The sequence below is a fragment of the Coccinella septempunctata genome, chromosome 8 (genome assembly GCF_907165205.1).
Source record: "Coccinella septempunctata chromosome 8, icCocSept1.1, whole genome shotgun sequence".
Classification (NCBI taxonomy): Eukaryota; Metazoa; Arthropoda; class Insecta; order Coleoptera; family Coccinellidae; genus Coccinella; species Coccinella septempunctata.
In genome coordinates, this window is record NC_058196.1 from 16,977,059 (window position 1) to 16,999,073 (window position 22,015).

Genomic DNA, 22,015 nt, shown 5'->3' on the forward strand with positions numbered 1-22,015 from the left:
TGGCCCGCCCTGCAAAATAAAATTTCGCCACCACCGCAAAGTGATATTTTGCCACCTTGCTGTGAGTATATTGATACATCATTCCTTATGGAATAACGTACAACCTGTTTAAAAGTAGATATTAAGAGATAAGTCTTTTTTATAAATTGATTAAATGTTGAATCTTAAAAAACGATAAGAAAAAAAGGAATACAAAGGAGTGGATTATATATCTACTAACTACACGCCGGTGCCGGTATCATACGGTAAAATACATGCAGTGAAACGTTTGAAAAATACAGATATAGAACTGACCTTCAATATGATTCAGTTTGAAATTCTGATCTCCAGAGATAAAGAGGTATATAAAAATCTACAACAGTCTCAATGATTTACTATTGTAAAGGGTTTAGGTACTCTTGCTTCTGAAGTATTTCAAATTCCTCCCAGAAAAAAACATTTCGAATTCAGATTGGCACACGGAATATAAAAATTATTTCTGAACTATCTTGGAAGTGAGCATTAACTCAAAAAACGGGACAGTAAGTGGCCGCTGCGCCCTGCGGTGGAGATATTTACAGGCTGACTTTGATAGTTATTTATGAGTAGAATGCGGCATCTCTGATCGTTTTCCATCTGGCGGTATTCCCCTCGGTTTTGATTGAAATGCATTTTTATTCGGTACTTTGAGAAGATATGTGGAATTGTTTGGAGACCAAGGGCAAAAAAAAAGCCTTTTCGATGTCACTCTAATAATTAATAATGTTCGTCTTGTCGATTTTGACGAAAAAAAAAACATGAATTTATTATCAGTGACACGTAGGGCATATACTGTACCTTAATCTGACACGCTCGAGTGTGTACACCTGACAATTTTTTTTACATCTTTGAAAACCTGCAGACCCTTTTCCCACCGCAGAAAGTGCTTATAGAATCCTTTTTTCTTTTTATCATCTTATCTTCAAAATCCACTAGGTCACCACCGACGCTCGAGTAAATCCTGATTTAGCATCGTCGGCCCCACAAATTGGTACTACAAATAATGTTCCACAAAGTTTCGAATGCAGAAGTCTTGCAACGCGCGAGTTGTACTACAATTGAGACTCAAGTAACGAGGGCCCGACTCAGATGGAGCGGCCACATTCTGAGGATGCAAGACACAAGACTCCCCAAAATAGCTCTATACGGCGAACTCACTGAGGGAGCCCGGAAACCAGGAGGCCAGTATAAGCGGTTTAAGGATACACTACATCAATCCCTAAAATCAGTTAATGCCAATCATAACTGGGAACAACTAGCGTTAGACAGGTCACAGTGGAGCTCTTTGGTACACAGTTATAATGGAGACTCGAGAAGGATACAGCGGCGGCCAGATCTGGTTGGTGACTATCCATGCCCGCAGTGTGGTAGGATATGTAGGTCACGGTTGGGTCTCTACAGTCACAGGAGAGCACACAGTCGCAATTAGCCCTAAAAAATTATAAGTCTGTTCTTTTTTTTTCTTTTTCTTTCTTTTTCTTTTCTTTTTGTTTTTTCCCTTTTTTCGTCTTTTTGTAGATTCATTCCCGGTAACGGGATACAGCAATGAATGAATGAACCAATAATTATAATGCGAAACTTTTCGCAACATCTCGCAACCTCTTGCCACCTATCAAAGCTGTTATAGGTACAAACGGTGCGTGAAGTCCCATTGGATTCTGAAGGAAATGCGTAGCTTGCAATAATGCCCAACGAAATGTCTGGTGCGTTTTTAGCCTTAGAAGTGAACTATTTATAAAAAAAAATCAAAGTTATATATTCCCAAATTTTTTATAGGCAAAAACTGCAATTCGATAGCTGGTATAGTTTAATTTTCGCTGAAAATTCACAATAACTCCGAATCAACAATCTGAGACTCATGAAACTATGTTAATTAGATCACCCTAGTTTTGAAGTTGAGCGCAAAAGCTTTCGACTTCACGTTAGTGCTCTTCTCTTTTTTCATTCACGAGTTTGCTACTACTATTAGTGGCGTCAACAATTATTGATGACTTTTTCTTTTTCAAGTATAGTGCTCCATCGATGTAATCGCTAATTTAAATAGTGGACTTTTATGTGATGAATAATATAGATATAATATAATATAGATATAGAATGACCCTTCAGAATAATCGAGAATTTAATTCGTTCCATAAATAGGACAGAGTGATGATAAAAAGTTCAGTCGTCAAGCCTCTCATATCATAAATTGTACGAGATTAAAATGCAGTTTCTCGCCGAATTGCTCATTCTATCATATTTTTCAATTCATTTCGCACATGCTCAAAATATTTTTCCCGATCACTTCCGTCTCGGAGTTGCGAGTGCTTCCTATCAAATAGAGGGTGGATGGAATGCAAGCGGTGAGTAAAATATATCACACAGGGTGTCCGAAGATGTAACCGAAAAAATTGATGGGGTTATAAGGACTTCCAATATGATTGCGAATGCCATAAATATGCGAAAGTCTGACATCCAGGAGTGTTTTGTGAATTTCGATAATAATTTCATCTTTATTGGATACAAAGATTATCAGATTTAATTTTTATTAGGTACATTAATTGAAATAAGACACCTCAAGGAGTGGTTCTTTGCACAAGTCGTCATAAAGGTTGTAGAGTTTTCGGTGTTCGGTGTCTGAACGTATGTCTTTCCTTGAATTACTTCAGCTTTCCAAAATGTAAACAATGATGACATTAACCTATATATCGTAATTTTGTACGGAAAAGTTACCTGTTAATTTCACCCAAAGTCCCAAAAGCATTTCTTTCATTAAGATCACAAGAATCCAAACAATCTGTGGCGGTTAGAAAAATTTTTACAAAAAAATTTTTTTTTGACCAGATGTCCATTGTGACGGACAGTCCGTCAATATCGTCGAAGAAGTCCGTCACTGGAGAACGTCCGTCAAAATCTTAAATTCAATTCAGTATTTTTCTCAAGATTATTTGAGATGGATATTAAAAAGATGTGTAAAAAGTGCGCTTTTTTGGAAGATCTTTCGAAAGAATTTCCATTTTTCAAAACACAAAACTTGATTCTGAATTCCAATGTACGAAGTGTTTGGGTCAATTCAGATTGCATTTGGGGGAAGAAGAGATATTGTATATATTGTATATTGTTTCAAGTTACAAACATAAAAAAATGTTCAATGCAGCATCAGCGTCTTCCTCCCTGACCAAATATTTGAGACATTCAAATTTTGGGGATGAAGAAGCTTCTCTAGCATCGCCTGAAGCCCTTCTCTCATTCCACAGTATAATGCACAACCATTATATTAATATTGTTAAATTTTCGTTTTTGTGTTGTGATAAACTTTTATTATTTCTCTATTTTCAATAAATTATTTTTTTATCGCCATACGTTGTAGGAAACTGAGTAGCTTGAATCATATACAGGGTGAGTCTTAGACTCTTACAAATATTTTACGGTAGATTCTTGAGGTCGAAAGAACCACTTTTTTCTTTTACCGTTTTTTGCGAATCGAGTCAGTTTAAAAGATACAGGTTGTTGAAAAATATAAAAAAAATGTTATTTCTAGTTCTCACTAACATACTAACAACGGTCTTATCGAATGAAATTAATTTCGAAATATAGTTTTCGAGTAATTTGACGTTCAAAAATAAAATATATCTGTTAAATTCGAAAAATTGGGTACTTTGACCGAATGCAACTCTTTTTGAAAGATCCACAGATGTCACAGATTCATTCAGTTATTCTGAAGGTAATTTTGCTTTTCCAGGGGTGGCACAGCTCATTATGAAAACTTAAAATGGCTATATCTTCTTATCAGGGCTGAATCGGAAAAAATGGTACAGGAAGAGTGTTTCTTTTGATCTCAAGAATCTACTGTTGAAATATTTTTACGATTCAAAGACTCGGCCTGTATATATAAATCAGGTCCGTCCGTCATTGAACATTGGATAATCTGGTCAGCCTAACCTACCAATTTCAGTAATATGAATAATTCACAGTAAAAATCTCAATACGTTTATTAATTCTCTATAAATATTGAATTGATTTGGTCGTTACTGGAAATCCATTATCGAACTGAAGAACCGAATTGCATGAAAATAATTATGGGACAATTTATCAAAATTCGATTTAGCTATCAAAAGGCATGATGATTTTTCTTTCATAATATCCTAGTTTAAAGTTCCGTGAAAGAAAATAGGTCCCACATCTTGCCTTCGACTGATGCAACCGAACTCCAAATTTTTTTTCATTGATGTAACAAGGGTAGGTAGTCAATCTTTTAAATTTTCCGATAACATATCAATCCTTATGGAGAAAAATTGATGTCTTCTATTCAAAACTGTGTGGCATATGCCTACAGATACTCCAACCACTTGAGATAAAACCAGAACAGAGGTTCGTGGAGCTTCTGTCATCATATTTTCTTTCTTGCTGAATAACTCTGAGGTTTTCTTCTTTGGTCCACCACTTACTTTTTTGCTTGAACATACCTGTTTCATAAACACAAGGCAAAACAGTACTTTGGAGAGACTGATAGTAATCTACAGCAACATTAGGATATTTCCATGAAGTCGCTGGAACATTTAAAAATATTTCCACTCTCCTTCTTTTTTCTCCCCACTTCCATAGTAGAAGCTATGGTAAAAACCATTTTCATAATTTGCTTATAATTTTAATTCAACAACAATCCAAAATGCTAACTTGAAAGTTCACCAGGAAAATAAAGCCTAGAAATAAACTGCTCCACATGAGTTAGGGATATTGACATAAATTGCAAAAAAATATTCATATTAATATGATTTCAAGTTGCAAATTAATTTTAGCCTGTAGGTCTGAAGCGTATACAGGGTAGTATAACGAAATTTTATTCCCAGAGAATTCAAGCATTTTAAGACTATCAATACAATGTATGGCCTCCACGGGCATCAATAACCCTCGGGCCCCCTATTACATCGATGGGGTAAGACTTGGCACAGTGACTCGCCACTTGGATCTCGGTGTGACTATAGCGGAAGATTTGAGCTGGTCGGACCACATCGCGTCGGTATCAACAGAGGCGAGACAGATGATCTACCTCTTCAGCAAAGCATTCCCAAACACTGATGTTGTCTCCTGGGGCATGATTTATAAATCTTATATTCGGCCGATAATGGAGTATGCTGGTCCGGCTTGGTGGACTTCTTTGCGAGGCGAGGTGGATGGTTGGAGTTCAGAGATGGTGCACCAGAATTCCCTACGGTGTTGGGAGACCTGACTACGCAACAAGGTTGAGAGTGCTCGATATGCCCACATTTGACAACGACGTACGAGAGGCGACTTAATATTCTCCTACAGAGCGGTCCATGGTGACTTTGGTCCGGATATTATGAATATGTACCGTATGAACACGAACAATTTACGGGGCCATGGATTTAAGCTCGCGAAGGAAAAATTCAGGACTACCCAGAGGCAAATGTTTCTGTCAAACCGAGTGTTCAATGTTTGGAACTCCTTGCCTGAAACCGTCGTAGAATCGTCTTCAGTGAATGGATTCAAGAACAGCTTTGACAGATGGGTGGCCTCGTCGTGATGACGGTGTTTCTATAATTTTTTTTTCTTTTCTCTTTGTTTTCAATCATATGTATTAAGTTCATCTTCAGGAGTTCAATTTAAACTTAGTTTTTATGTGAGTTTATAGGTGTATTCCTCTACTCTTATTCAAATAAATAATAATAATAATAACAGCTTGACATCTTATTTCCATACTACTCACGAGGTTGTTGAACATTTCTTGAGGAATTTGATTCCATAAACGGGGCAGAAGGTCTCTCAGATCATTCAAGGATTTTGGGTTAGGTTGATGATTCTTTGGAGCATATCCCATGCATGTTCTATGCAATTCAAATCTGGTGAGTGCGGAGGCTTTGGTAAATGTGGAATAGCAAGCTCCTCACACGCATTCTCAACTACGGCTGCACGGTGCGGTCTAGCGTTATCGTCTAGAAATTGAAAAGTTTCACCAATAGTAGCGTGAATATTCGGCACAACATTGTCAATGACATGCTGCCTATAGTGTAAGGCGGTCATATTCCCAGGACAAATGTGTAGATCTGTGCGCCCGTTGAAACATATCCCGGCCCATACCATAACACTACCCCCTCGGAATGGATGGACTTCTTGGACATTGCGGGGTATGCGTGGGATTGTCCATACCTTTATTCTTCGAGAATCTGAAAATCGTCCATATCTGGATTCATCAGTGAATAGGACACTACGCAATTGATCGTTCCAATTGATATGTTGCCTTGGCCATTCCAGTCTTTGACGCTTATTAATGGAACTCCTCTTAATGGACGTCTAGAACCTGGACCTCATCTGCATTTTGAAGAGTATTCCGTAGCATTCTACACGTAGATGTAGGGTTTCTCCTCGCCGAAACGGTGATGAAACGATCCTGAGCAGGTGTTGTTTTTCGTCGCCCACCAAGCCTTGGTCTTTCCAACACGGAACCTGTCTTCCTGAACCTATTCCAAAGTCGAGATATCACACTTTGGCTGACTTGGGGCCTTTCCGCTACAACAACCTGAGTTAGGCCACCCTGTAGCATTCCGATAGCTCTATTAGCCTCAGCGTTTGTTAATTTACGTCTTGGCATTTTCAGAAAACTCGTTTCAAATAAGAACATTCATGAAGCATATGCAAAGAACCAAACATCCGAAAGAAGGCGACCAGAGTGACGACATGCCTCATACTGATTTTTATTGGATCTATTCAAGTTGTTATTGAGTTTGAAATGGTTTCGCAGCGATTTTCTCGAGGATTACATACTTTTAAAAACGATTGAATACGATATCCCTAACTATTGTGGAAGAGTTTAGTTAGGACTCGTTTGACTAAAAAAACGTGTCATTATCTTACGCCAGAAATAATTTCAGATAAGGGTGAAAACATATGGGATCGTCTAACGCATGAGCATCCGGAGGTTATCAAGGATAATTCCACAGGAGACGTTGCTTGCGATTCTTACCACCTATGGAAAAAGGATGTGGAAATCCTGAAGAATTTGGGTGTGGATTACTACAGGTTTTCAATTTCTTGGACCAGACTGTTGCCAACTGGAAGAGTTGATAAAATAAGTTCGGATGGGCTGAAATATTACAACGATTTGATTGACAGGTACACTGCATTCATATTTATTTTAGCAGTCGGTTGGCCTTGAAATAATTTTCTCAAGTTTTTGTAACTAGAACGGAGTAAGGTTGGCACTCATGAAATGTCGTTAATGTCATAACGCCGTTGCCACAACTCATATAGCAAATAAACCTATAGAAAAAAATCATATTACGCCACTGGATTGCTATAAGAAAAGTGTTTGTATAATGTTTTTATTTCAACATCCTAGCACTAAACAGAAACGGAGATAATGATCAAAGTTTAAATCACCCAAATTTTAAGTTTGGCCCATAACTCAACAACAAAAGGAGATAGAGGAATGCAGATGGTATTATTAGTTTCTCGAGAAAAGTCAACTTGAATGGAACACTCATTTTCCTCTATCTCATTGGGTTAAAAAGTTATAGTTCAGGTATCACCAATTTTGTCCACCCTGTACACCCTCAATACTACACAATATTTAATTATTATGTCCATTAAAAGACTCTTGCTGTTTTTTTTGCCAGCTTTCAGACTAAACAAGTATCCACATTGCAGAGTTGAGAGATTCTCTAATCTCACATATTATATCCAATTTTTGTTTCATTTTCAGTTTACTAGAAAACAAGATAGAGCCGGTTGTGACGCTTTATCACTGGGATCTTCCACAAGCTTTACAGTATTTCGGCGGATGGACAAACTTAATCACAAGTGATTTCTTCGCCCAATATGCTAGACTTGTCTTCAGCAGATTCGGTGATCGCGTGAAGACCTGGATAACCATAAATGAACCATACAGTATTTGTGAGACCACGTATGGTGATTTCCAGGGAGCTCCTCTGATACATTCTCCCGGTATTGGAGATTATTTATGCGGAAAAACGATCCTTGTGGCGCATTCCAAGGCATTCCACATTTATGATAAAGAGTTTCGGGAAAAACAAGGAGGTAAGGTTTGAACGAAGAAAATATTATGATATTTTAATCGAAATCGATTGATATACATAAGATCCTTTCATATAAAAATTAACAAATGTAACGATACTGATCAACGTAGCTAACCACCACAAATAATGATGGATACTTTTAATACCCGCCTTGGTCCGGAAGCTTATTCACTTGATTATTATGATAAGATATGATATTTTTTCAACATTTTTTAGGTAAAATTGGTATAACTATTGATACAATTTGGGCTGAACCAAGAACTAATAAATCTGAGGATGTGGAAGCCGCAGAAAGAGAGATGCAAATGTCGGTAAGCTCCTTTTATCTATAAATATATAATCTTTGACCTGAACATACATTTATTTCAACAGCAGATTTTCCCGCATGATCATCTTTTTAACCCTATCAATTTTTAGTGTATTATCTGTCAACTCATCTACTCTTTCCTGGGAGATTACCTACTATTGAAAAAAACTAACGTAAAAGTTGGTAAAAATAGTTTGACGCCGAAAGGCTACAAAAGATAACAATATAAATCGGATGAGCAGAAATAAACACTTTCCGTATACCATGGATAACTTCCATCGAAGGTGAAAATTTTTTTTCACAAGATTGAATAAGTACCTAATACAGACAGATCTGAAATCATTTACAAGATCCCTTGCCATAACTGCATCCGATGTTATATCAAAGAGTTAATCTTTGGTTATATAGGCCAGACTGGACAGATGCTTAAGGACCGAATCAGACAACACATTAAATACACTAATAACCACATCGAAAAGACTGCTCTCTCCTCTCATTCTGTTCAAACTAGACATAACTTTAATTTCGATAAAGTTGAAATTCTTGATACGGAAACGCACAAACTGTAACCAGCTATTTTTTCAATAGGGAGGAATAGCAAACCCACCCAGGTACCTACTAGTCGGAGACTGAGTTCGGGGTTATCTAAGGTGGTAGCGATAACAAGTACTTTAAAACCGAATTTATTACAAAAATTTAAATTACAGTGAACCATACAATGATTTCCAAGTCAAGAAATATATACAGCTGATGACCCAGTTCAAAATGAGGAAAAGAGAAATGCAATAATTAATCTGTCACGGTGATCAGAAATTCAAACTCAACACATTGAAATTAATCAATTAAACAATATTCAAAGTAATTATATTCAGTCAAAATATCAGATAATAAAGAAATCAATAGCGGTCACTTTGATTCCTGAGACAATGAGGGATATACGGGGTTTACACAAAATTTACAGTAACCGGTCGTCTCAGAAAGATCCCTGTAATCGGTTAATTTAGCGATGGGTTTGATCCCAAGCACTTTCAGTGATTTTCAGTGTACAGGCCAATCAGAATTAAAACTATTCAATAAACGGGATGGGTTTGATTTAGGTGAAACATAATGCAACAATAATACATCCTTATCATAATGCAACAATTTACAGGATAACGGGGTAGTTTATCGTGGTCTCCCCGTGGCAACCTTGGGTGTACACGCTAAGCATTACCAGCAGAAAGACTTTGAGACCTCTGCCGATTGGTTTTCGTCACCAGAGAGCCAGGCGACAGAAGTCTGCGGTAAACGGGAAATCTAAACGGAACACAACAGGGGTAGGACAGGATAGGCTACTGTGGTTTTTCCGTGGCAACTTTGGGTGTACAAGCATTACCAGCGGAACGACTTCGAGACTTCCGTCGGTTGGTTCACCAGAGAGCCAGGCGACAGAAGTCTGCGTTAAAAAGGGGGATTAACGATAAGGATTAACACAAGTAAACAAATAAACATCTCCATCAGACGGTGTTGCAGTGCTTCAACTGGAAAATTCAGGGAAACGGACATTTAAAACGAGGCTTGATTTTTATATAAAACAATCAAGTATCGTTACAAAACTCACTAGAAATATTGCTGAAATGTTACATATAAAGAACAATCTCTAACTGTTAACATCTTCTCTATAGAAGATGTATAAAGACTGTCTTTTTCCATTCCATTTCAAAATCTTTTCAACTCTTTGTACTATGAATGTACAATGTAATTATTGTAATATTTGTCTTTTACAATTACCTGTTCACTGTAAACGAAGATTTTTGAGAAAGAATTTAATGAGCTTACCTTTCAATTTTTACAGATGTCCCCTTACATGTTTTCATCTAATCTAATTAAATCATTCCTCATGCCATACGCAACACCATGACAATACCGTAGAAATCTATTTTCCTTAATTTTCACTGAATTCTCATATAAACAAGGTAACACTTTCTGTTCGAAATATACTGACCATCTTAAAATCATGATGTTGCATTCTCTTGCAGCCCTGAAAAAGAAATCGATAGGACTTCGAAACGTCGGCACTGTTACAAGAAGAATAAATAAAATCCTTCTCCAAATACCCAATATCTGATTTTTCCTTATGAAAATAGTTTCGAAATTAGTTTTTACGTTCAACGACATATAGAAATACCGGGTGTGCCATTTGAAATAAGAAAGTTTCTGACGATTACACTATTCAACAAGGGTTCTCCCACCTAAGAGATTTATATTTTTTTTGTTAGGTATTCCTCACCTTATTACAAAAATAATAGTACTTACGTTTGTTTAGCTCCCGTTATCAAAATAAAAGACATGCGTGAATTGTCCATGTTCGCACTTCTGTACCCTACGATACTTTATAAAATAAACAAACTATTGAAACAAGTTCAGTTTCTGGCAGCATTGAATGACTTTGAAAAAGAAGCCTGGTTGTCCTTTGTAGAAGTGACCAAAAATTTTCTTGGCAATCACAAATCTCCGCACTATGTAAATATCGTCAAAACGATGTTACAGGCTCATCAAAAAATGGGATGCAACATGTCCCACCTAAGAGATTTATATTTTTTTTTGTTAGGTATTCCTCACCTTATTACAAAAATAATAGTACTTACGTTTGTTTAGCTCCCGTTATCAAAATAAATGACATGCGTGAATTGTCCATGTTCGCACTTCTGTACCCTACGATACTTTATAAAATAAACAAACTATTGAAACAAGTTCGGTTTCTGGCAGCATTGAATGACTTTGAAAAAGAAGCCTGGTTGTCCTTTGTAGAAGTGACCAAAAATTTTCTTGGACATCACAAATCTCCGCAATATGTAAATATCGTCAAAACGATGTTACAGGCTCATCAAAAAATGGGATGCAACATGTCCTTAAAGCCCGTTTGCAACAGCCGGGAATTCTCTGGAGAATTCTCTACAAAATTCTCGCAAGAAAACGGCAGAGATTATTTTGTATGCAACTGAACAGAGAATTCTACCGAAAGTGCGTATGCAACGGTATATAATTCACGGCGCATGAATTTTCGAGCAAATTCTCTAGAGAATTCTCGGCTGTTGCAAACGGGCTTAAAAATACACTTTTTGCAACCACATATTAATTTCTTTCCACAAAATATGGGAGCCGTAAGTGACGAGCATGGAGAGCGATTCCATCAAGACATCGCGTCATTCGAAAAACGCTACCAAGGCAAAGGGGAACCCTCTATGCTTGATGATTATTGTTGGTCCATCGTTAGAGAAATACTGGAGTCGTCCTACAGCAGAAAAGACAAAAGATCTAAGCGATCGGAATCTTTTACACCATTGCAAATATTATAATGCATTGTTTTTGTTGAAAATCATGAATATAATTATTAAAAAACAACAAGAGCTAACTTCCACTTTTTATTTATCGTGCGTTTATACCTTGGCTACGAAGATTCAAAATATATATATTTTCCTTAGGTGGGAGAACAAAGCTATAATTTTGTCGATCAGTGTTATTTGTAGTTGATGTTTGAGAATTAGTTATGAACACTGGAATATACATTTCAGATTTGAATTTTTTTTTATGTGTAGGAGTAGCCAGTTTGTCCACTCGAAAAAATACTGTCTAGGCGTAACTAGTTTCTTCATTAATTGCTATTCAAAAAAAACTCCATATTTTCAATTTTTCGGCATTATCTCGTAAAGGGTGCTTCTAAGGTAAAAAGTGATCTGAGGAAACTCATCATAATTTGAGCTTGCCATTCCATTTTTGAGGTCAAATACAGGGTATTACATTCAAAAAAGTGTTACATTGGTCTATATCTTTGTTTTTGAACACCCAACACACACCACAAGAAAATAATATCTTTATTTATAGTCCCTCAAAATGAGCGCCGAGTCTGGGGTGGGCTAACCGGTATATGTATACGTGTGTAGATATATAGCAATAATAAATCTGAATCATAATCTTGTAATGTAAATGTGTAATCTTTACTTTTTCATTTCATTAGGTGTCTATTTCTCGCTTAAATTATTTCAAAAATAAACGAAATTAATTCAGATGTATAACATCCGCCTATAATTAAATGAACAAATGTTACGATCTTAATCGAACCAACAAACTATCATCGTATTAACAGAACTTCCATTTCGTCGACAAAGAGTAGACCATGGTTTCGATCTCATTTGATCTCGTCAGAGCAAAATAACTCCTTCGTCAACGAACAGAATGAATTTCCGGCTCCCTTATTTCGTTAATTATTCATCTGCCTTACATTGAAGGCGTGATAAAAATTTTCATATCCACGACTCTATTTTATTTCATTAGGTACTTTCTATCATCTTATCATCCTATAAGCGACATGTATGTTCAGTCAAAGATTCACTTTTTTTCAATACTCAGGTACCTATCAGAGTTACATAAATCAATATTTGACTTCGTATTGTTCAGTTTGGATGGTGGGCCCATCCGATATTTTCCACCAACGGAGACTATCCCGAAATCATGAAATCAAGAATCGAGGAAAGAAGCAGACAAGAAAATTTTGTCGAGTCCAGGCTGCCGTCATTCACGAAAGAGGAAATACTCAATTTGAGAGGAAGCGCAGATTTTCTAGGCCTGAATCATTATAATACCAAATTAATAAGTAACACCGAATTTCCGATCGGCGAACCGTCCTTTCAGAAGGATAAAGGAACGTCGGCCTTCCAGGACCCTAATTGGAAACCGAATAAACATACGGTACCATGGGGTTTCCGAAAACTTTTGAACTGGATCAAACGAGAATACGATAACCCCTTGGTTTATATCACCGAAAATGGATTTCCTGATGAGGGTCAACTTCAGGATGTTGGGAGAGTAATTTTTCATAAAGTATGTTCATTATTTAATGATAGAACATAATTTGAGTGAAATTATAATAATTGCATTTATGTTGAAGGAAATGATGAAAGCGATGCTACAGGCAATTGGAGATGGCTGCAATATTCAGTCTTACACAGTATGGAGCATTATGGATAACATGGAATGGAGGGATGGATACACGTCTGTATATTTTTATGCTAGCTCTTTAGATTGTACAAATGTCGGCGTTCACCCTGCGTTGAATTTCGGTCCATAACGTTCAATAGTTGGGGAGCCGAAGACTGAAAGTCGGGATTTCCTCGAGCGTGTCAGATTAATATAAGGGGACATACCTTGGACCCAGTAGAGTACTTCTACCAAAAGTTAGACCTGTATATAGGGGGAATTGTCTAGGACACCCTGTCAGAATAGTAAAAGAAAAAACGATCATTGTACATACTCGAGCGTGTCAGATTAAGAAATATGTGGTTGATTGCACGTTGAAAAGTATATATTCTCTTAATCTGACAATTTAAGAGTGTCGAAAATGTGTGGGAGGGCGCCAAAGTTGCAAAAAAAAAAGTCACGTGTACATTCTCGAGCGCGTTGGCTTTTTTCCTATTTTCAAGCTAATAATTCAAGAATAAGGGAAAAAATACAATCTGACGGTTTTAGCAAGCCGAAGCAAAAATTTGCCATAACGGTCACAAAAATCAGTTTTCTTGAATTATCTCCTTTCCTGGATTTCAAATCTTTTTCGCATTCATTCTAAAAGTTGTAAAGCATAACATTTTCTACAAACTTCATCCCAAGCTATTTTTTCTACGTTCAAACGTTTTTGTGACATATGGCGATTAAGGCCAGGTGTTTAGCGATACATGCTGAAGCGAAAATTCACTCGTTGGAAAATATTTCATTCTAAGGTTCAGTCAGAGACTAATTACGAAATTGTCATCATAGAAATACCTTGTTATTTTGACAATTGGATGAATGTAGATTAGACTGGGATTCTACATTGACCTTGCCCTTTCGCATGTGTGGCTAAGCTTCTCGCCCTTATCGCTCTCTAACTCGAGAACATTTAATAGTATGTAAAATGGCTTCAGACAAAAGTTGTGTAGAATTTTATTATCTACAATTTTCATGATGAATTCAAAAACGATTAGAGGTACAGGCAGGAAAATATTCGAAAAATTTTTTTTTTATTATCTTCAAAGTGTCAGATTAAGAAAACCCCCCCTGATTAGTGTCAGATTAATGGGTCAACACGTTTACAACACCGAGGTTAATCATCTGTATGAAAATCTGACACGCTCAAGTATGTAAAAGTAACGATTTTTTTTTTAATTTTCAAAGGACCGCTGTGACCTTGCGTATCGTCCAAATTGTCAGTCTCTTGAGAAGAACCTTCCTTTGGGTACAATTAACATATCCTCCAAAATCTGACACGCTGGAGAAATTTTTTTTTTTACCATTTTCAACTTTTCCGTACGGTCATTCCCACCGCGCAAACTGTCAGATGAGCATGAATTCATTATCAGAGACACGTAGAGCATATTCAGTATCTTAGTCTAACACTCTCGAGTATGTACAGGGTGGGCAAATTTCGATGTTTTAGCACTACAGTTTTTAAACCAGAGGAGATACACAAAATCTGATACCCCATTCTCGTTCTCTTTTTCTGAGAAACTAACAATTGTAGTAGTCATTTTTGGCCACCTTCTTTTGTTTTCGAGTTATAAGCGAAAATTGGAAAAATGGCGATATCGAAATAAATTTATATCTCCGCTAATACTGATGATAGAACTCTGAAATTAAAACATTATACAGGCACTTTAACTGATTTCAAAAATGTATAACATTATATGGTTTGTATCAATATAAATGATAGAAAATGGTCAAAAACGTTTTTTCTCAATATTTCTATGGTTTCTACTTTTGATGAGCACAGAAACATATAGCATCGTATGATTACCACTGTCTCCTTCTATAAGTCTTTTCATTATTATGAAAATTTATTAAATATATCTTGATTCAAATTTTGTGAAAATTGGTAAAAAGCATAGAAAGAATGACATTGCCGGAAGGAGACTGCTTTTGTTACAGGTAACTCTATTTTTCTGTGCTCGTAAAAAGTTGAAACCATAGAAATATTGGGAAAAAAGGTTTTACACCATTTTCTATCATTTATATTGATACAAACCATATGATGTTATTTATTTTTGAAATCAGTAAAAATTAAGCTTTCAAAAAATTGCACAGAAAACTAGTGTTCACATTTAAAAAAACATAACTTTGGGTAATAGCTTCGTAATTAAAAATCCGGCTAAAAAGGCGAGCACGCCACTGGATTCTACGTAAAAAAGTGCCTGTATAATGTTTCAATTTCAGAGCTCTATCATCAGTATTAGTGGAGATATAAATTTATTTCGATATCGCCATTTTTCCAATTTTTCCTTATAACTCGAAAACAAAAGAAAGTGGCCAAAAATGACTACTACTATTGTAAGTTTCTCAGAAAAAGAGAACGAGAATGGGGTATCAGATTTTGTCTATCTCACCTGACACCTGACGATTTTTTTTACATCTTTGAGACTCTGCAGACGCTTTCCCCACCGCTGAAAGTGCATACATCATAGAACCTTTTTTTCTTTCTACCATCTAATCTTCAAAATCCCCTAGGTCTCCACGACGCTCGAGTAAATCCCGATTTAGCATCCTCGGCTCCCCAACTATTACGTTTTCTCGGAACTTTTCCTCATTTTTATGAATTTTGTGCGAACTTAGCGCGATGAGCAAATAATTATTTTTCATGCAATTAGGATACACCGAAGTTGAACATTGATATTATTAATAATCTTTCGATGAGATTTCGATTCCTTATTACTAGCCAGGTAGAGTTGGCGGTAATTTGTAGCTATAAAATTGTATACTTTTGCCAAACTAATTTGCAGTTATTGCGAAAGATATTGAATCAGGTTTTTGTCGTAAATCCAGTGTTCCAAGTTTTCCGCGGGAGTTTCAAAGATGCGGAGTGGAAGAATTGATGATTAGTTCTTGTTTCACACATATCAATTATGGCGTCATCTCAACGGAAACTTACAGTACGTTCGCATGCGTGCAGAAATAATTTCTATACTTATTCTTAATGAAGAAATTTCTCATTTAAATATTCTCTTTACTGAAACATGATTGATCATCCCTGTGTTTTTATAGGACAAAATTTGTTCCAAGGTACCCTGGCGCATTTAATGCATTTTATGTTCTCGTTCCAAGTTAGGTACCACTTTCAGCAGATAACTTAGAACTTTAATTTTTTTTTCAATCGTATTGAAAAATTGAGATTTATTTCATGTGTCGAATAGTCGAATAATTCAAAACAGTTATATCTCATTCGCCAAATCAATTGCATGTGTATGTTTTGCAATATTCCAAGTTAGCAGGATCTACGGAATAAAACGATTTGATTAGATTATCTCAAGTTCTAGTCAACAAATTTCGAGTATCTCATAAGGCATCTTCTCTTATTCGTTTAATGAAAACAAGTGTTATTTGGAAGGAGAAATATAGTATCCATTCAACTAAATAAAGGTGGCATAAAAAATTTTGTTAGTCCCGTCCTGAAACTCTCTGAAAATAAACATCAAAAACCAAAAGACATAACAACCACGTCCGTGGATATTTATTTTGGATATTTACCTCAAGTTTACGTCTCAATGACCTTGTGTACTATATTAGGTGCAGTCCAAGTGATCTTATGACTGATGTATTCAAATTTGTATTCAAATATAGCACAGAAGGATAATTGTTTCAAATAACCAAAACTAGGAATTGACTTGAAATCGGGAGCATTAAACTGTCCAAAAGCTGCTTGTCTCTGAAAGAAATCCAAATATTTTCCAATGGACAGATCGATCCACTTAAAAACAATCACAATACAAATGCTAAAAATAATGTTTTGATTAAAAAAAAATCCATAAAAGACCACAAAACAACCAGCAAAATATTAAATGTATGCAGTAAGATGAAAAGAGAGCCACCAACTTAATATGCTCAAACACCAATCACCAGTTTTGTGAAGCATTCTATTCGTTTCGAATTTCAATAAATTAATTGATGCAACATCTATTCTCCTGTTTTTGGTGCCGATTGACAATATGCAAGATAAACTGAAGTGTAATTTTTTTTCAGGATCAAATTCGGATTGTATCAAGTTGATTTCAATAACCCTAATAGGACAAGGACACCCAAGGCATCTGCGAAGTTTTTCAAGACCGTTATCGAAACAAGAACGATTCCGGAAAATATAACTATGTTTATTGAATAATACTGCTGATCAATGTATCTAATTATAATAATATGATATATAACATTATTAATGCAACAAGAATACTACCTACTGCAGAAGTAAATTATTACATGTTCACATAACTGAAAAAGTACAATAGATTTAAAAGCCTCGCTTTAAATGAAAAAAAAAAAACAATACAACATCCTTGTATTCCAGTTTGACGTAAGGCAAAATTTTCGAAAAACCTTGAAACCTTATAAGTGACTATTGGCTATATGCACCGTTTCAAAACGAGATTAATTCCTTAAACATCCTTTTTTTCCATAGAGATTCTATGCTTAAACGTCGTTTTAGAGATTAAGCTTCGTTCAATCAAAGGGTGCATATGGCCATAAATGAACTAGAGAGAACTTATCTGAATTAATGAAGGTCCATTGGTTTTGACTCGGGAGGAAATGACTTGAAGAGGTTGCTCTGATTCCAGTGCACTGATGAATCTCCAAGGGTTTCTACTGCTCGCTACTCCCATTCTATGGTAGATATTTTCCTCCTCCGATTTCTGCTTGGAGTTCATTCGTTTGATCAATAAGTTTATCTGCAAGTTTTTCAGCAATGTGTTGACAAAAACTTATTATGCTGATACGTAAGAGTCATTTTAGTTCCTTAAATTCAACTGTATTTAAATTCTAAAATTGAAATATTGGTCAGTTATTATATGGTTGACAAAATTTTTTCACTTTATTTAATAATACACCCTACAATATTTCACAGGTGTTACAGTACTTGAAGGTACTTTTGTTAAGCGAAACACGTGTCGTGGTTTAAAAACTGATAGGCTGATAAAGATGTTATTTTTTCCGATATTTTAGACGAAAAGTAGAATGTTTGAGTTTATTCCATTTTTGTAAAACATGTTGTAATATTAGGAATCAATTCCCAATATACGACGTACTATTTACAGCACGAAAATCACGAATTTAGTGCTGTGTACTTGGTTGTCACAATGCTTATTACAATGCAGACAATTCTAGACAATTTCATAATTTTTCAAAAAAGTGGTTCGGAAAAAAATGTGAAATTTCAGTAAATTCATCCTTAATTTATTATACCTAATATCTCTTATTGTAGTGTTGGTAGTAATTCGAAAAGAATGGCAACCTAAAGATTTCCATAACATATTTTGTACGAAATGTATAGAGTAATGATCCTGTCAATATTGACAGAACTAAAATCCTGGTAAGTCTACCAGAAAACCTTCAAGCCTGGAGGATACAACTCTAAAACAAGTCGAGCTGTTCAAATACTTGGGAAGCTTCATAAATACTAGGGCTAACCTGGACACAGAAATACGGGGCACGGGGGCACGTCCCCCCCAGACGGACGGATCTTCCTATACATACTTGAACTCTCAAAAATAAAAGTGAAGTTCATTTCTAACATTTACTGTTGATTTTTTTGCTCGTCTGCCCGTTGTGCCCCCCCCCCCAGAAAAAAATCCTGGATCCGCCCTTGGCTTGAACTACAGTGACTATATATACCTACTTTACTGGGGAGTATATAGTCACTGTAGCTTGAACAACGTCATCTAAGACAAATAATGCACATTAGATAGTTCCACAAAGACTCAAGTAACTAGGGCCCGACTCAGATGCAGCTGCCACATTTTGAGGATGTAAGACACGAGACACCCCAAAATAGCTCTGTATGGCGAATTCACAGAGGGAGCCTGGAAACCAGTATAAGTGGTTTAAGGATATACTGCATCAATCCCTAAAATCAGTTAACTCCAATCATAACTGGGAACAACTAGCGTTAGACAGGTCACAGTGGAGATCTATGGTGCACAGTTATAATGGAGACTCGAAAAGAATTCAGCGGCGGCCAGATCTGGTAGGTGACTATCCTTGCCCGGAGTTTGGAAGGATCTGTAGGTCACGGTTGGGTCTATTCAGTCACAGGAGGGCACACAGTTGCAAGTAGCCCTAAGAAATAATAAGTTTGATCGCACCGATAGTCTGGTTTTTGAGTCTTTTTGTAGATTTATTCTCGGTAGCGAGATTCAGCAATGAATGATACTGAGAGCCCTTCATAAAACGCAACTATTTTTCCAGAGGTTACTTTAGTTTTAATTATGTCAGGTGCATCATGTGTCATTCTACGCATTTCGAGGGAAGCAAAAAATGGATAATTCTTGTGATGTCGTATTTTCATTTTCCTCGTATAGCCACTACATGTACAATATACTTCAAAGAATAGGACGCTACACCAATAATGAATAAAAATAAACCTACACACAGAAAACTAATCTCTTTAATCTCAACCCATATGCTAGGATAAAGGTTTGATAGTAATTGAAGAAGGAAAGGAGGAATTTTGGCATCAAACTGATTGAACTGAATTGAAAGATATATGGAATTTTTCATTGGAAAGTAATATTATTGGCCATAGTGCGGATGAAATATGATATGTGATGTGGCAAATTATTGTAAAATTGTTGATGATGAGAAAAATTACTTTCTCTAGTATTTATCTTATCTCTGCCATTCCATTTAGTTCAATTAGTAAATTCCCCAAAGTAGTCATCATTCCTGTATTATTTTGTCATTTTTGTTGTTCTGTTATTAATGAAACAAATAGATATCGATTACACCACGTTTAGTCGACATGCACATTTCGTATATTCTTTTCATATTGATATAATTGATTGATATAAATAACTACAGACCTATAAGTCTCTTAAGTAACTTTTCCACAATTTTCGAGAAAATTATAGTAAATAGACTTCTCAGCTTCTTCAGGAAATTCAAGGTTTTAAATCCACAACAACATGGTTTCATAAAAGGAAAAAGCACTGAGACAGCGATTTACGAACTAGTGGAGATGATAACTGAGGGCTTGGAGATGAATGAGCAGATACTCGGATTCTTCTTAGATTTCTCGAAGGCATTCGATTCAGTAAATCATGCGATTTTACTACAGAAACTTGAGGCATATGGCATACGAGATGCTCAACTCAAGTTCTTCAAGAGCTATCTCAGCGGACACTCTCAGCATGTATCTCTTAGGATAGATGGAGTTGATTATGCGTCTGTAGACTCATTTATTGAGCAAGGTGTGATACAGGGCAGTGTGCTGGGTCCGCTGCTATTTGTTGTATATATAAATGACATTCCTAATATCGTTAGAAATATACTCTCCGCCTTCAGGGAAGGAAATGATATATATAGAATGACATCTCTACCATCAATAGCATTCATCAACTTTGCTGACGACTCAAACATTCTAATACGCGGGAAAAACCGTGAAGATCTTCAGGGCCTCCTTGAATATACTCACCAATCTGTACAATCATGGTGCACACTAAATAACTTACATCTCAATGTGGATAAGACGGAATTTGTTTTCTTTTCCCATAAACTAAGAAGTGTTGAAGCAGAACATCAGCTCACATTATCAGAAGAAATTATCTCTCCTCGAACAACAACCAAGTTTCTGGGTATCCACATTGATGAACACCTTGAGTGGGCAGAGCATGTTGATAAATTGTGCAGAAGATTAAGCCAGACAGTGTTTGTTTTGCGGGTGTTGAGATCGGAGCTCAGCTTGGAATTTTTGAAGGCAATTTATTTCTCCAACTTTCAGTCCGTGATGAGCTATGGTGTCATTTTTTGGGGGAATAGTCGACATGTGAAAATGGTTTTTTACATCCAGAAGATGGTCGTTAGGGTTCTTTTTGGCCTGAGGTACCGGGAATCCTGCCGTGGCGTATTCAGGAAGAATAACATTCTCACACTTTCTGGCATCTACATCTATAGATGTCTGCAGTTCCTGTTCCAAAATAGGAACCTTTTCGACAAATTTAGGAAAAGTGATTCATACAGGACCCGAAATCAATTTTTTCTGTACCCTCTACATACGTTGTCCCTGACGGAAAGAAATTGTACATATATGTGCCTAAAACTATATAACAAACTACCATCCAAAATACGTCAAATTGATAACTTCAAATGTTTTCGAAAAGAGGTCTACAGCCTATTGTTACGACTAGAGCCATACACTGTTAGTGAATTCCTGGAGAGTAACATTGAATGTTGATCTTCTCTGTTTTTGTTTATTTTTTTCCTGTATGACGTTTCCCATCTTCATTGTTTTGTTAACAATTATTATTGGTGAATAAAGATATTCTATTCTATTCTATTCTATTCTATTGGCCCAGAAATTGTATCTCTGTAATCTGTGGATTACAGAGTTATCAACGGCACCGTCCGATCTGTCGCATCCCCCAAACAATATTACATTTAAGATAGGCAACACATAAAACGTAATAAACTTTACTGGGAGTTGCCTATCCAAATAATATGAGGCACCATATAATAATAATTTGGTAAAAATATACATCTTCTCGAAGTGGAGTTGTAATCATATAAGTCAGTAAATTCTTGAAGTCATGATCCACATTATTTATTCGATGTTTATGAGAATGATAAGGGACGTGTTTCATACTCATAAGAGTCCATCTTCAGTCCCTACAAGGAT

The 22,015-nt window shown here is 36.1% G+C and overlaps 1 protein-coding gene across 1 annotated transcript; it reads left to right on the forward strand.

Annotated features, from left to right (window-relative positions):
* Window positions 1-2,150: 2,150 nt before the first annotated feature.
* On the forward strand, window positions 2,151-17,592 carry LOC123319116 (myrosinase 1-like). Its single transcript, XM_044905968.1, has 7 exons — window positions 2,151-2,360; window positions 6,888-7,128; window positions 7,718-8,052; window positions 8,268-8,362; window positions 12,796-13,218; window positions 13,286-13,389; window positions 17,380-17,592. The coding sequence occupies exons 1-7, from the start codon at window positions 2,222-2,224 to the stop codon at window positions 17,513-17,515; spliced, it is 1,473 nt and encodes a 490-aa protein (XP_044761903.1). The 5' UTR covers window positions 2,151-2,221; the 3' UTR covers window positions 17,516-17,592.
* The last annotated feature ends 4,423 nt before the right edge of the window (window positions 17,593-22,015 follow it).

Excerpts from the sequence above, each read along its gene's own strand:
- LOC123319116 (XM_044905968.1), top strand. The coding sequence starts at position 2,222 with ATGCAGTTTCTCGCCGAATTGCTCATTCTATCATATTTTTCAATTCAT. Across the intron at positions 8,053-8,267 it reads GTTTCGGGAAAAACAAGGAG|GTAAAATTGGTATAACTATT; the intron begins GTAAGGTTTGAA and ends AACATTTTTTAG. Across the intron at positions 13,390-17,379 it reads GAATGGAGGGATGGATACAC|GATCAAATTCGGATTGTATC; the intron begins GTCTGTATATTT and ends ATTTTTTTTCAG.